General features: G+C 44.7%; 1 protein-coding gene across 8 annotated transcripts in view; it reads left to right on the forward strand.

Annotated features, from left to right (window-relative positions):
* The window catches only part of AMOTL1 (angiomotin like 1), a 209,641-nt gene that overhangs the window by 154,635 nt on the left and 37,970 nt on the right, over positions 1-17,036 (forward strand). For all 8 annotated transcript variants that reach the window (XM_073337507.1, XM_073337517.1, XM_073337523.1 and 5 more), the window contains 2 exons: positions 5,546-5,690; positions 9,134-9,223. In XM_073337507.1, the coding sequence (XP_073193608.1) occupies positions 5,546-5,690; positions 9,134-9,223 (235 nt within the window). The remainder of the gene's footprint in view (positions 1-5,545; positions 5,691-9,133; positions 9,224-17,036) is intronic.

Here is a 17,036-nt window from a genome sequence, read left to right on the forward strand (position 1 = left end):
TAAAGATGTTATTAGCTGAACAGTAATTCTGCTTCCTGGAGTTCTTGCTTTTTAAAAACAAAATAAAAAGGACACTAATTTGTGGTAGCACTAAGACAGTGTTTAAGATCATACTGTGCTGTTTCACTGCCATGTTACAAGAAGCCCATTGGATTCTCTGTGTTGTGCAGAATTGGGGGTCACTTGGGAAGCAGTGGACATTAGGTAGCTTTGTTAATGACCTTTTAAAAATTTTGAGTAGAGATGAGCAGTGAGTGCATGGTAATTGTTAAATGACCACGTAAGTTAGATATTTGATGAGTTTGGAGACTGATCCAAAGCCCTTGAAGACAATAGGAGATTTTCCATTGATTTCATTAGGCTTTGGATCAGGTCCAGGTTAGTTTCCATTAACATAGATTGATACCCCTGAGTTTTACCTTCAGTGTCAGGTCTAAATAAACTGAAATCAAAAGTAAGTCGAAATGGCTGAGTTTCTCCTAGCTCGTTCTACATCCCAACCCTGCAAAGTCACACATCACAGGCCTCAGGGGGGTTCTAAACAATCACAAACCTTTTGGGGAATCTGGATGCAAGTTTGAGTTTGTGACAAAATGCAAAGCCTGGCCAGTTTCACTAGTTTCGAGTTCCACTGCAAACATTTTGTACAGCTCCAATACAAACATTACTGTAGCTGGGCCTCTTCTTTGCCGTTGCTGCAGCATCAAGTCCAAGCAGCATCAGAGAGTGCCCTAAACCCTAGAGTTTTCATGCCAGATGGGCTCTATTATAAGGAGAGATGGGCTCAGATCCAAATTGCCAACCCCAAGTGTCCAAAAATCCTGAATCAGGCCCTGAATATGTTGAGATTGGCTAAAATCTCATGAGATTGTAACCAGTGGTGAATTTGGGTTCTTTTAATTTGCCTCCCGATTTTTGAGCCATTAGGGGTCTTGTTTTCCTGCTTTTCTCCACAGCCATGAGGTCTATAAATATAGAGCCAGATACTCAGTTGGTGTAAATCAGCATAGCGCCATTTACTTCGCTGGAGCTATGACAGTTTGCACCAGCTGAGGATTCGGTCCTTATTTATAATTTTTTTTTTTCAAATGAAAACTGAGATTCTATCATAATCCCAGCACTCCAGTAGCTGGTTTTCATGAGATTCAGCGACACTGCATACCAGACCTTGCTTTTGACTCCCCTCTAGCACCCTTGGACCAGGTAGGGATCTGAGTACACAGTTTAAGCCTAACTCTGTAATGGCTTGAATACCAAATCTGTCCTGGCTTGAATGCACAAAAGGAGTTAAATACCTAAAATCCTGTTTTAGACCCCTAAATCCCGCGTTTTGGGACACTGCAATGTACTAAACTCCTGCTGAATCCTGCAGGCACCTAAACTCATTCAGCGCCTAAGTTTTGGCAGCAGAAATTGCCAAGGCACCTAGGTCTTTGCCTCTGAGCTAGTGCATACTGCCTCCCTGTCTGGGTGCCCTCACCACCAGGGTATAGAGTCATTCTTATGCTTGTGCTCTCTTTCTGGCACAAATAATGAGAGAAAGACAGAGACCTATATCCCAGGGTCCAGTCCCCCTGCTCCAATGACTCTAATTATTTAGCCACAGGGCAACAGCTTCCACTGGAGAGACTAAGGCCTGGTCTACACTACGAATTTATGCTGGATTTAGCAGCGTTAAATCGAATTAACCCTGCACCCATCCACACAACGAAGCCATTCTTTTCGACGTAAAGGGCTCTTAAAACCGATTTCTGTACTCCTCCCCAACGAGGGGATTAGCGCTGAAATCGACATCGCCGTTTCGAATTAGGGTTAGTGTGGCAGCAATTCGAAGGTATTGGCCTATACAGAAATCGGTTTTAAGAGTCCTTATGAAAACAGAGAGTGCCCTAAACCCTAGAGTTTTCATGCCAGATGGGCTCTATTATAAGCGTAGAAGTGACATGTCTGGGGCTCTGTCCCGGAGCGTCCGTTTGATTCTTTGGTTTTCTGGTACACTTGTCTGAGCTCCTTAAGTTTCATGTGGCACTGTGTTGCATCCCTGATGTAGCCTCTGTCTCTCATGGCCTCGGAGATTTTTTGAAATGTTTTGGCATTTCGTCTTTTGGAACGTAGTTCTGATAGCATAGATTCCTCTCCCCAGACAGCAATAAGAACCAGTACCTCCTGTTTGGTCCATGCTGGAGCCCTTTTTCGATTCTGGGACTGTATGGTGACCTGTGCTGATGAGCTCGCCTGGCCAAACAGGAAATGAGATTCAAAAGTTCCTGGGGCTTTTCCTGTACACCTGGCCAGTGCATCCGAGTTCAGAGTGCTGTCCAGAGCGGTCACAATGGTGCACTGTGGGATAGCAGCAGAATACGGACCCTGGACTTCAGAAAAGCAGACTTTGACACTCTCAGGGAACTGATGGGCAAGATCCCCTGGGAGAATAACATGAGGGGGAAAGGAGTCCAGGAGAGCTGGCTGTATTTTCAAGAATCCTTATTGAGGTTACAGGGACAAACCATCCCGATGTGTAGAAAGAATAGTAAATGTGGCAGGCGACCAGCTTGGCTTAACAGTGAAATCCTTGCTGATCTTAAATACAAAAAAGAAGCTTACAAGAAGTGGAAGACTGCACAGATGACCAGGGATGAATATAAAAATATTGCTCGGGCATGCAGGAATGAAATCAGGAAGGCCAAATCACACCTGGAGTTGCAGCTAGCAAGAGATGTTAAGAGTAACAAGAAGGGTTTCTTCAGGTATGTTAGCAACAAGAAGAAAGTCAAGGAAAATGTGGGCCCCTTACTGAATGAGGAAGGCAACCTAGTGACAGAGGATGTGGAAAAAGCTAATGTACTCAATGTTTTTTTTGCCTCTGTCTTCACGAACAAGGTCAGCTCTCAGACTGCTGCACTGGGCAGCACAGCATGGGGAGGAGGTGACCAGCCCTCTGCGGAGAAAGAAGTGGTTCGAGAATATTTAGAAAAGCTGGACGTGCACAAGTCCATGGGGCCAGATGTGTTGCATCTGAGAGTGCTAAAGGAGTTGGCGGATGTGATTGCAGAGCCATTGGCCATTATCTTTGAAAACTCATGGTGATCGGGGGAAGTCCCGGACGACTGGAAAAAGGCTAATGTAGTGCCCATCTTTAAAAAAGGGAAGAAGGAGGATCCTGGGAACTACAGGCCAGTCAGCCTCACCTCAGTCCCTGGAAAAATCATGGAGTAGATCCTCAAGGAATCAATTCTGAAGCACTTAGAGGAGAGGAAAGTGATCAGGAACAGTCAGCATGGATTCACCAAGGGCAAGTCATGCCTGACTAATCTAATTGCCTTCTATGACGAGATAACTGGCTCTGTGGATGAAGGGAAAGCAGTGGACGCGTTGTTCCTTGACTTTAGCAAAGCTTTTGACACAGTCTCCCACAGTATTCTTGCCAGGAAGTTAAAGAAGTATGGGCTGGATGAATGGACTATAAGGTGGATAGAAAGCTGGCTAGATTGTCGGGCTCAACGGGTAGTGATCAATGGCTCCATGTCTAGTTGGCAGCCGGTATCAAGTGGAGTGCCCCAAGGGTCAGTCCTGGGGCCAGTTTTGTTCAATATCTTCATAAATGACCTGGAGGATGGTGTGGATTGCACCCTGAGCAAGTTTGACACTAAACTGGGAGGAGAGGTAGATTCCCCGGAGGGTAGGGGTAGGATACAGAGGGACTTAGACAAATTGGAGGACTGGGCCAAAAGAAATCTGATGAGGTTCAACAAGGACAATGTTTTTGCCCCATCAGGCAGTGGGATTTCTACCCAGATTTCAAATGGGCGGCGGAGACTGCGGGAACTGTGGGATAGCTACCCACAGTGCAATGCTCCGGAAGTCGATGGTTGCCTCAGTACTGTGGACGCACTCCGCCAACTAAATGCATTTAGAGCATTTGTGTGGGGACACACACAATCGACTGTATAAAAACGCTTTCTACAAAACCAACTTCTATAAATTGGACCTAATTTCATAGTGTAGACATGGCCTGAGGAAGCCCCACATTCAGAATATCCCATAGCCCAATGGTTAGAGCACTCACCTAAGAGATGGTAGTTCCCTGTTCAAATCCCCTTTCTCCTTCAGGTGGAGGTGGGCTTTAGCCAAGGGTCTCCCACATCCTAGGGGAGTACCCTAACCACTCTCCTCCTCCTTACTAACAACATAGGTGCTGCTGCCAAGAGAGGATTTACAGTTCAGAATCCCAAACAGAGCTACATGCCTCCCTATAGCCTGGATTTAGGCACCTACCTCTGAGACTTGGTGGGATTTAGCACAACCCATCTCATTGGCATCTCCCATTGGCTAGCTTTGGCTGCTCCCCACATAGTGTGCTGGCTTTTGTGAGTTGCAGTCCAAAGTTCCTGTCTCTCCCCGTTTATTGTAGAGGAGCTTGGACGCCTATCTCAGGCTTTGTGAATCTTTTCAGTATCACCATGCCAAATTCCTTTTGTGCATTCAGGTCTCTATAATTTGCTTAAGTTTGGATTGGAATCTAGATTTCAACAGTCCAAGTGCAAGCGTGTTCAAATCCTGGCTTTTGCTTCAGTCCATTAAAGCAGAAGTTCCCAACCTTTATCTAAGATGACGCACCATTTTGTCTTTTTTTGCAACCTATCATTATATATACGCACCCTCTGTCCCAGGACCAAAACCCTAATCCTGGCCTGGTGCAGAGGGGCAGCCCTGGGCGCCGCGGGAGGGTCGGGGGATGGAGTGTGAACCCAACCCCACTCACCTTACAGCAGCAGCTCCTGTGCCCTCGGGGCCAAACCTGAGTGGCACTGCAAGTCCGTGTCCCAGGCTGCAATGTCTGGAACAGGGATCCAGCCCCAGCCCCGCTGGGCAGGAGCTTGTGTGTGGGTTGAGTGTGGGGTGGACTCATTCTCCACACCCCACCTCCTCACCCACCTAGGCCCTCCCCTCGGCACCAGAACAGGAGTAGTATATGCTTGCCTAGGCCAGTACCTAGTAATGGATTAATCGGCCCTGGACATGGCAAACCATCTACAGCTCTCCAGTGACCTACTGGTGTTCGGAAAACAGTGTGTTAGAGAGATAAGGGGCCAGATTCACTTACACCAGTATAAATCAGGAGTAACTCAGCCCATTCTAATGTGCATATTTCCTCAGCACCCCCTGAGGACAGCTTTCAAGTGGAGGCCTCTGTAGCTGAAGAAAGAGGATCAAATCTCTGTTACATAACAGTCGTCTGTCCACCCCGCCCCCCCCCTTGAGTTTGCTTGGAAGCATTTATCTGAGCATTGACCTGTGCTATTGTAGCAGAATATTTCTGAGGTGGGTGGGAAGTTGATTGCTCAGTGCAATAGGGATGTTTAAAAAGTGCAGGTATCAGTTTGTTATCTGTCTAAAAGAATTCTTATTATAGAATCATATGCTTGTTTGAAACTTGGAACGTGCATCACCCCGGCACACAAAAACCCCTGGGAAATGCTCCAAGCGAGTGTCAGAATGACATACATTCCTGCCCTGCTTTAATGGGAGGTCTCTCTCCTTTCAGTTTGAAATAGAAATTCAGAGGATTTCAGAAGCGTATGAGGGCCTGGTCAAGACCACCACTAAGAGAGAGTCTCTGGACAAGGCTATGAGAAACAAGCTTGAAGGAGAAATTAGGAGACTTCACGATTTCAACAGGGATCTCCGTGGTATGTTGAGTTTTTTACACATTTTTTCACTCTAAGTGACATGCTGTATCATTCCTCAATTATCAAGCTCCTAATCGCCAGCCTCAGGCTTTAGACAAACCGATTTTCATGTGTTTTAGATAAACTGCTTTAGAAATCAAGTTCTGTTTGTTGGTAAAGGATAAAAATGCTCTGATTTTCCAAGTTACAAACAAGTTCCCCAGCAAACTACATGAGACAACTTTAAGCATTGGATTTTTGTTCTAATTCTTAAAACACCAATTTAACCTGAAGACCAAAATTATAAACTCTGCAGTAAACCTCTAAGGGTTATTCTTCCCAGTCTGCAAATCTAATCTATAATGAGTTCAACAGCAAGGTATGTAATATAATGTAATATATAATATAAAATATAAGTCTCAAATAGGACTGTCGATTAATCGCAGTTAACTCACATGATTAACTCAAACAATCACAATTTAAAAAATTTATCATGATTAATCACAGTTTTAATTGCACTGTTAAACAATAGACTACAATTGAAATTTATTAAATATTTTTGAACGTTTTTCTACGTTTTCAAATATATTGATTTCAACTACAACATAGAATACAAAGTGTACAGTGCCCACTTTATATTATTATTTTTATTACAAATATATTTGCACTGTAAAAATGATAAGCAAAAGAAATAGTATTTTTCAATTCACCTCATACAAGTACCATAATGCAATCTCTTTATCATGAAAGTGCAACTTACAGGTGTAGACTTTTTTCGTTACATAGCTGCACTCAAAAACAAAACAATGTAAAACTTTAGCACCTACAAATTCACAGTCGTCCTTCTTGTTCACCAATCGCTAAGACAAACAAGTTTGTTTACATTTACAGGAGATAAAGCTGCTGGCTTCTTATTTACAATGTCACCTGAAATTGAGAACAGGCGTTTGCATGGCACTTTTGTAGCCAGCATTGTAAGATATTTACATGCCAGATATGCTAAATATTTGTATGCTCCTTCATGCTTCAGCCACCATTCCAGAAGACATGCTTCCATGCTGATGACGCTGGTTAAAAAAGTAATGTGTTAATTAAATTTGTGACTGAACTCCTTGAGGGAGAATAGTATGTCTCCTGCTCTGTTTTACCCGCATTCTGCCATGTATTTCATATTATAGCAGTCTTGGATGATGACCTAGCACATGTTGTTCGTTTTAAGAACTCTTTCACTGCAGATTTGACAAAATGCAAAGAAGGTACCGATGTGAGTTTTCTAAAGATAGCTACAGCAGTGGACCCACGGTTTAAGAATCTGAAGTGCCTTCCAAAATCTGAGAGGGATGAGGTGTGGAACATGCTTTCAGAAGTCTTAAGTAGCAACACTCCAATGCAGAAACTACAGAACCCGAACCACCAAAAAAAAGAAAATCAGCCTTCTACTGGTGGCATCTGACTCAGATGATGAAAGTGAACATGCGTCGGTCTGCTCTGCTTTGGATCGTTATCGAGCAGAACCCTTCATCAGCATGGAGGCATGTCCTCTGGAATGGTGGTAGAAGCATGAAGGGCCATATGAATCTTTAGAGCATCTGGCGTGTAAATATCTTGCAATGCCAGCTACAACAGTGCCATGCGAACCCCTGTTCTCACTTTCAGGTGACATTGTAAACAAGAAGCGGGCAGCATTATCTCCCATAAATGTAAACAAACTTGTTTGTCTGAGAGACTGGCTGAACAAGTAGGACGGAGTGGAGTTGTAGGCTCTAAAGTTTTACGTTGTTTTATTTTTGAATGCAGGATTTTTTGTACATAATTCTACATTTTAAGTTCAACTTTCATGATAAAAAGATTGCACTACCGTACTTGTATGAGATGAATTGAAAAATACTATTTGTTTTGTTTTTTACAGTGCAAATATTTGTAATCAAAAATAAATATAAAGTGAGCACTGTACACTTGGTATTCTGTGTTGTAATTGAAATCAATATATTTGAAAATGTAGAAAACACCAAAAAATATTTAAACAAATGGTATTGTGTTATTGTTTAACAGTGTGATTAATTGCACGATTAATTAAGATTTATTTTTTAATCACTTGACAGCCCTAGTCTCAAATGCATTACAAACATTCAAAAGCCAAATTTTCAAAGAGCTTCCCATTGAATAGGCAACATTTGTAGACACCCTTTTTGCAAGTGCAAATGGATGTGCACATTGTTTAACTGTGTGCCTAACTATCCACTGAGTGTGCACAGATTCCTCTTTGTGCGCTTGTCCAATGGAGGCCCTTTAAAAATTGAGTCATGATTTTACTCAGCACAGCTGGAGGCTGGTCACCATTTTACAGATGGAGAAATGGAAGTGAAGAGGCAATAAGGCTAGAGCCAATGGAGCAATGGGGTGCAGGGAGGTAGAATGAGTAGTGCCTGAGTGGTGGAGGAGGGTATCACATGTCTCTCTCTGTAGGGGAATCGCAGTTCAAAGCAGCACTGTTGCTTCTCTGGTACTAGCTGCTGGTCAGGAGTGAGGCTGTCCCCTTTGTGATGTGCAGCAGTACCACCCACAGCAGGATTGCCCTTGCACTTGCAGGGTGAGCTTCACCCGTGTACAGAGGGCTGGCAAAATGCTTAGGCATCATTTCATTGCCCTGTCATCCTCCAGGTAGTTCTTAATTGGGACAAAAGCATAGGCCTTGTGCTGGCCCTCAGCCTGGAGCTGAATTTCATCTGGAGACCACCACAAGCAGCTACATTAGAGTACTTCATACCGTGATCCACAGTGCTGCAGGCATTCAGGTCTCCTATTTCCTGTACTGTTAGTTTCAGGCTTTCATCTCCTGAAGCTTGACAAATTCAAACAGGAAATAAGGGGCACTCTTTAACATTGAGGGCAATTAACCATTGGGAACACATTACCCAGGGATATAGTGGATTCTTCTTCACTTGACAGCTTTAAATTAAGTCTTGCTCAAAGAGATGCTCTAGCTCAGTGTTTCTCAATGACAGGTCCGTTGACCGGCGCCAGTCCCTGAGATCTCCCTGACACAGTTTAGGAAGGCAACAAACTGGTCCCAGGTGTCAAAAAGGTTGAGAAACATTGCTCTAGCTCAACCACAAGTCACTGGGCTTGGGACAGGAATCACTGGGTGAAACTCTGTGGCCTGTGTTACTGCAGGCAGTCCAACTTGATGATCTAATGTTGCTTCTGGTTTTCAAATCTATGAAGGCCTGAACTCTGCCAACCAGTAAACATCTTCTTAGCAACCAGAAACTAAAAGATTAATCTTCTGAAGGAGTCCAGGGCTCATCCCTCACTGTTTGATATATACCTCAGCCTCTTTCATTTTTATATCTCCCTTTTGAGCTTCTATTTATACCATGCTGCTGGCATGCGTTTTCTTGGTTGTTGGCCTATAATTTTATATACATGTATTTATACTTAAAGTATTTCCTGTTTATGTGCAGACCGACTGGAGACTGCCAATAGGCAGCTAGCCAGCAGAGAATTTGATGGGCATGAAGATAAGGCAACAGAGGGCTTTTATGCCTCTCAGAGTGAGTACTGCATTCATCTCTTCTGAAGATATGGTTTTTAACTGGAGTGGAGGAGGGAGCTTAGTCATCATTTTTTATTGCCTTTGTGGTTAGGTTTTACTTAGCTAGTTCGTTGTGTAACATTATTGCAGCTACCAGACTAGGTTCTGTTGCCTGTTCTTTCTCTGTGCACCAGAGCCATGCAACAGGAGTGAACGGTACACACAAATTAGCTCATTTTGATTAAATGTTTACTTTAAAATGTTGCTTGCAGGGGTAGTCCCAGAACACACACATCTCAGAGAAGCCAAATTCTTCTCTCAGCTGGGATAGGTTCAGAGTAACCTCCACTGACTTCATTGGAATGACTCAGGATAGACACTAATGTGAATGAGAGCAGAATTTGGCCCCTTCTTTGAAGAAGGGAACTGGAGGGACAGCAGTCATACACTTCTTGTGACATCCCAGGCATTTCCCCACAGGTTCAGGCTTCTTTATTGGCGGGATGCTGTGCTGTTCCAAACAGAACAAAACCAAATGAGAAATTTCCCACAAAAAAAAAAATTATGGAAAAAAAATAGTTTTGGGTCAATCAAAAAGTTTTGTTTCGATAAAATCACAACATTTCATTCTGATTTTGACCTTTTAAAAAATTAATCTAAAAATAACTAATTTTCTTTAAAATAATAGCCATATTGAAATGGAAAATGAAAACATTCCATTCTGAATATTTTGAAATGGGACATTTTGATGTTATCAAAATATTTTGTTTCTTTTATTTCTGAACAAAATTTTGTCAAAATCTACATATTTTCTGAAATGTTTCTATTTCTACAAAACCAGCGTGTTTTGTCAAAACTCCATTTTGATGAAAAATTTCCAACCAGCTGTATCAAAGGAGCTTCAATGGGAGCTCAGGGTGTTGAAAACCTCCCTGGTGTTATGCAGCACCTTGTCGGATTTGATCCAGTTGAAGCAAATGTCCTGAATGTGACTTAATCTTCATTTTCTGGTGTGTGTTGATGGTTTCCTTGAATGACAGCATGTGACTATATAGCACTGACTGCATAATAATGTACGCAGGAGGCGAGATTTCAGGTTGCACAGACAGCCTTAATTTAGTCAGTGGATGATTCACTTTGCAACTGTAGCTTTCTTCTAGCATTGTTTTTTTAATATGGAATTTCCTACATTTTAAAAAAAGGAGAAATAGGGAAACAAAGAAATTCTACCATGTGCTGCTATTTGCTAGCAACACTAGAATGTGCTGCATTGCACAGCTTGTGCAATCTGTGAGGCAGGAGCCTCATTCCGTGCCCACCTGTCTATAATGTATTGACTTTTTCTTTCTTGTACAGTGCTTAATAAATACTAAATAGTTCTAGAGGTTTCAGAAGTGTTCTTCTACAAGTAGATGTAGCCATGTATTCCACATAAGTGTGTGTGCTCCCAGTGCATCGGAGCCTGAGAATTTTGCCTCATAGTACCCGTAGCACTCACGCTTCGTGGTTGTAGCCCCTCCCCTGGTTATATAAGGTATAGTTTGCTCTCACTGCCTGGGGCTGGAGTCGGAGCTCTGTGTGGTTTTCACCTCACAATCTCTTCTCAGTTACTGAGAGTTTTTTCTCTTCGTAGTTATACAGTTAAACCCTACTTAGTGTTAGTGTTAGTTAGCAAGTTAGTGTCGTTAGTGTAGTTAGTTGCCTTGGGTGATGCCCTCCCAAGGTTCAAACGCTGCCTGTCGTGTTCAAGGGCGATCCCCTTCAGTGATCCCCACATGAGGTGCTTGCTCTGTGTGGGCCAGGGTCACGCCAAGGAGTGGTGTTAGATTTGTTAATCGTTCACAGAAAGGACTCAAGTGGATAGAGACCTTCATCTGAAGCAGCACCTCATCGAGCAGGCCATGAGGCCTGTTGCAGCACAGAGGCCTGAGTTGGATCGGCGGTCGCTCTCAGATTCAGTGAGTGACGCTGCTCTGTGTTGCAGGACTGGCATCTCTCCTAAGAGATGAAGAAGCTGTTCAGCCTCCTGGAGTGCGCCAAGGAAAAGGTCTCATAAAACCAATTGGGACCACTCCAGGTCTCGTGGAGACTCTTCTTCGTTTAAGAGGAGTATGGACTGGTGTCGTGCTACTGCCTGCACGCGGGATGGAGCAGACCCTTCAAACTGCTCCCCAGTACTGCGTAGAGGCATAGGGGAGCACATAGCAGTGACTAGGATTACTAACTTCGGTTGGACATATTCCTGGAGGTTTCAGCAGATGACATAATCTTTAATTAAAGATTAATCTTTAATCCTTGGAGGCTCCAGGACAATCCTGGAGGGTTGGCACCTCTACCGGTGACTCTAGTTCCAGCTCTGGAAGGCCCGTGGGGTCCGGTACCAATGGCAGTGATGCCAGCACTGGGTGTTTACACACTGACAGTATACCAGGCAGCTGCAGATCTACTCTGCCTATCAGTTCTGGGCTTCCCACTCATCCAGGACTTCACTGGGGTTATGGCATCCACGACCTTGTTGGCACCGTCTGGGCTTGTCTCAGTATCTTGGGGTCCGTGGACAACACAGCCTGATTTCCACCTGCCACAGACTGCAGAATTGAGGCCAGTGCGGGGCCTGGCACTGAGAACCTCCTCTGCACTGGTGCACTCCTTGGCACCGACATTGTCTTGACAGCAGATCCTGTCTTCCATCTCAGCACCATCTGCTGCATCAGTTCTAGAGCTGCTGATGTTAGTACCAACGCTGCTCCTGGCCCCGGATGTAACTGTGATGTATTTGGTGTCGGCTGCGCCAATTCCATCAGCAGCACTAATACTTCTTTCCTACTAGGTAGCAGGTGAATCAGATCATCTCCTTACATCATCAGGGCCAGCTCCATCACTGTCCCCGGAGACCCAGGGCGCCTCAGGATTCAGGTTGGGATCTTTCTTCTGCTCTCCCTCACCTGACTGATGCCGAGAAGAGCACTGGTACCAAGACAGAGGCCCCGACCCAGAGTCTCCTCGCCACCAGTGCCCTACCCATACTTCCAGTGACCTCCTTGGAATCTGTGGGATGGTCCTCAGTGTCAAAAGTCACATTCCTCATCCTGTTCCAGAGCAAGACCTGATAGGGGTACGTCGGCGGCAGTGGTGTTCCATTGTGAGTTCAGACATCGGTTGAGCTTCCCTTCTCAGAGTTGTCCCATCCAGATCTGACAGTTCAGGGCAGGACCCATCTCTAGTGGAACTGCTGCTTCATCATCATCCCTTGATGATTTGAGGGTACCAGGCTCCTCTTCTCCATCAGTCCTGAGGACTTCAAGGCCAACCAGGACCTTCTGCAGGGTGTGGCTGCTACCTTGGGCATCCAGGCAGCGTTCCTGCAGGAGAATACTCACAAACTACTGGATATTCTTCAGCCATCTTCCGTGGGAGGGTAGCCTATTGACCTATTAATGAGGTACTACGGAGTCTGCAAACATTCTTTGGAGTACTCCGGCTTCAGTGCCACCTGCAGCGAAGCGTTCAGAGAAACACTATTTTGTACCTACGCAGGGTTTTGAGGGCTTCTATTCCCTAATTCCCTGGTTGTGACTGCAGCAAATGATGGGGCTTGGCAGGGCAGGTGTAAGTCTGTGCCCAAAGACAAGGAATCCAAGAGGATGGACTTAATGGGTAAAAAAATCTATACCTCCTCTTCCCTGCAAATGTGTATTGCAAACCAGCAGCCAATGCTATCCAAGTACAATTTTATTAATTGGACAGCTATGTCTAAATTTGTACACCAGTTACCTGGAGCCTCCAGGGACGAATTTTGAGCGTTGGGAGCTGATTTCTATTTGGTGGCCAAGACATCCTTGCAGTCAGCTTTGGACATGGCAGGTACCTCGGCCAGAGTTGTGGCCTCAGCAGTAACCATGAGAAGGGCGTCGTGGCTGCAAAATTCAGGCATTGCTCCAGATGTGTTGCAGACTATTGAGGATGTGCCTTACAAAGGTCGAGTGCTTTTTCCGGAAAAGACTGCTGAAACCTTGCTCTCGTTTAAAGACTCAAGAACCAGCCTATGCTCTCTTGGGATATATACTCAGGCAGCATGGAGATGTCATTTTGACAGTGAGTGGCAGCATCAACTGTACCACTTGCAACACGCCTTTGGGCAATCCTTCCACCCCCAAGGCAACAAGACTACCCCAGAGAGGGTCATAGATCCCAGAGGCAGAGGCCGTCAGGTCTGGGGTTTGGCCAGCTGACTCTATCCTCTCACAACATCTACCAAATGCCTGTTTTAATTTGTATGTCCAGGGCAGTGATCCAGTCATGATCACTATATCCCCATCCCCCCTGTTTGGGGACAGGCTGTCTCATTTTCATAATGTTTGGGGCTTGATTACTACTGACAGCTGGGTCCTAAGCACCATCAGATCAGGTTATGCCATCCAGTTCTTTTCCATCCCTCCTTTCCACCTTCCTACCCCATCTCTCTTCAGGGAGCCCACTCACTTGACATTGCTCCTTGAGCAGGTTCAGTCTCTACTAGCTTTGAGAGCTGTAGAGGAAGTCCCTGTACAGCACCAGGGCCCAGGGTTTTATTCACAGTACTTTCTGGTTCCCAAAACCGAAGGAGGGGTGAGACTGATTCTTGATCTCTGCAACCTCAACAAATATATCAGATATGTGAGATTCTGGATGGTCACCCTATCAGCTATCCTCCCTGCGTTAAATCAGAACAACTCTGGACCGTCAGGGTGCTTATTTTCACATGACAGTTCTTCTGAGCCACAGACGGTTTCTCCAGTTTGTTGTGGCACACCGATATTATCAGTATACCATACTCCCTCTAGTCTGGCCTCTTCTCCCCCAGTTTTTACCAAATGGATGGGTGTAGTGACAGTATAACACAGGAAAGGGGGAAATTCATATCTTCCCGTAACTACATGATTGGTTACTGAAGGGCAAGTCCAGGGAAGAAGTTCTCTCTCATGTACACTCCACACTTCGCTGACTTGATCGTCTGGGTCTCATTTGCAACAGAGACAAGTCAACATTGGTCCCCACTCAAAAAATTGAGTTCATTGGGGCCTTAATAGGTTCTACAAGTTTGAGAGCACTTCTGCCAACAGATAGTTTTCAGGCGATTTGTCATCTGTATTTGGAGCTGCACTTTCAGCCTTTAACTACAGCTCGAGAGTGCCTAAAGCTGTTGGGTCACATGGCTGCTTGCCAAGTTGCATCTTCGCCCTCTCCAAATGTGGCTGCAGACAATTTTATCATCCAACCCATCACCCCTTAGACAGATTGATTTGGCTCCCTCCGCTCCTTATGGAGGTGGACTGTTGAGGGCAATATAGGCTGTTCCCTTCACTTGGTCTCACCAGCCAGGACTGTTGTCACTGATGCCTCCTTGATAGGCTGTGAGCACATCTGGAGTCGCTGAGAGTTCAGGGCCTGTAGTCAGAACGAGAAGCTACATTTCATGTCAGCATTCCGGAACTTCAGTCCATTTACAACACATATCACGCCCTTTGAGATTGCATCGTGGCTCAGTAGTTCACATTCTTACAGACAACACCACCGTGATGCATTATGTGAACAGAAAGGAGAAGCACACTTGAGTGCTGTGTCAGGAACCAATCAGGGCATGGCAGTTTCGCATTGGAGAGAACATTACTCCAGTGATTAATCACTTACCTGGGGCCCAGAATCAACTCACAGATCACCTCAGCAGGAATTTCTTCCAAAGTCACAAGTAGTCTCTGAAACCCAGTGTCCTGCAATCCATCTTTGTAATTTAGGGCATCACTACGATCTATCTGGTCACTATGAAAGACAATAAGAAATGCCATCTGTTTTGCTCTGAAGGGGGCCTTAGTCTGGGCTCCATGACTGATACCTTTCACCTGGGTTGGGAATCAGCACTCCTCTGTGCTTTTCCTCCAGTTCCAATTATCCCTCGGGTAATCCTCAAACTCAGGTTGGATCATTCCAGGGTCATCCTCATTGCTCCAGCATGGCCAAGGCAATCTTGGTTCTCTTGCTTTCTGGTGTTATCGATTCAGCCTCCCATATCTCTTTCTCTTCATCCCAACCTCCTGACCCAGCATCACAGTCAGATCTTGCACCCTGCACTCAGCCCTCTATATATCATTGCATGGCTGCTCCATAGTTAAATTAGAAGGAACAATATTCAGAGGCTATTCAACAGGTTTTACCTAATAGTAGGAAACCCTCCACCAGATTGGCCTATTTGGCCAAATGGAAATGTTTATTGGTGTGGTCATTGACTCGCAGGGTTCAACTGATGTTGACTGGGATTCAGGACATCTTGGAGTATTTGTTGCATCTTCATGCTTCAGGTCTTGCACTCAATTCGTTGAAGGTCCACCCAGCTATGATTTCGGCATTTCATCCACCCATCCAGGGGAGGTCGACATTTGTGAAAGCCATGGTCTCAAAGTTCTTGAAAGGAGTCCTTTGTCTCCACCTACCAGTGAAAGAACCAGTTCCTTTGTGGGACCTCAGTACGGTCTTAGGGGTGCTGATGAGACCTCCATTCAAGCCTTTGGCATCTTCTTTTCCTCTTCTGTGTCAAAAAACTGCATTCCTGGTGGCTGTAACATGCGCAAGAAGAGCATGTGAGTTGCAGTCTTTGATGGCAATTCTCGAAAGACAAAATGCCTTTGTGGTCACACCCTAAGTTTTTATCTAAAGTGATATCTCAATTTCACCTGAAACAGGCAGTGTATCTATCTGTGTTCTAACCTAAGCTACATTTAACCCTGGAGAAGCAGCATCTTCTTTCGTTGGATGTTAAGTGTTGCCTCGCCTTTTACCTGGACAGGACTAAACCCTTTATTATTTTGCCTCATCTGTTTGTGTCCTATGCAGACCAGATGAAGGGACAAGCAGTCTCTTTGCAGGCAGTCTCCAGGTGGATAACTTCCTGTATTTGAGACTGAATATGAAAAAATGCAAGCTACACCCCTCAAGGGGTGTGAGCTCATTCCACGAGGGTGCAGGCTACATCAATGGTATTTTGAAGTGGCGTTTCAGCATTGGACATTTACAGGGTGCCACTTGGTTGTCTGTGCATACGTTTACCAGTCATTATGCCATTGTATCTGCTCTGGATGTTGCAGTAAACTTTGGTAGAGCAGTCCTTTAAGCAGACTCTGGGCCCCACCTCCTCCAAGTACTGCTTATGAGTCACCTAAGTGCAATACACGGCTGCATCTACTCAAAGAAGATGAAACGGTTACTTAGTATAACTTGGGTTCTTTAAGATGTGATGCAGACGTAGTATTCCACAATCCACCCTCTGTCCCCTCAGCTTTGGAGTCTATACTCTTGGCGTTCAGCGTGAAGGAACTGATGGGGGTTGCGGGGGTGCTGCCTCATATAGCCAATGGAGGGGCTATGGCTACAAGGCAAGGGTACCACTAGGCAGCATTCTCTGGCACCAGTGCACTGTGTTTGCACACACATAAGTGGAATACACTTTTGTATCACATCTTGAAGAACCAGTTACAGTAAGTAACCATGTCTTTTTAAAGGACTCTGTGATAGTTTCAGAGTGAGGAAACTGGACTCAAACTGTTGGATATTCCAGAATATTTAGGCTCTGTAATTCCTTAACATTCTAATATTTATGTCTATAATGTAGCCTGTGGGTGTGTACTTGCTACTACATGTTACTAAAAACACTAAACTTTATTTGAACCAGATCACGTCATACATTATACTGCGATTTAAAGCAAATTTTTAAAAAATCCTTTACTAGGACCTTAGCCAATGAGATACCAACCAAAAGTATACCCAACACTGAAGAACAAATAGTTACTGCACAAATCTTG

The sequence above is a fragment of the Lepidochelys kempii genome, chromosome 1 (genome assembly GCF_965140265.1).
Source record: "Lepidochelys kempii isolate rLepKem1 chromosome 1, rLepKem1.hap2, whole genome shotgun sequence".
Taxonomy (NCBI): Eukaryota; Metazoa; Chordata; order Testudines; family Cheloniidae; genus Lepidochelys; species Lepidochelys kempii.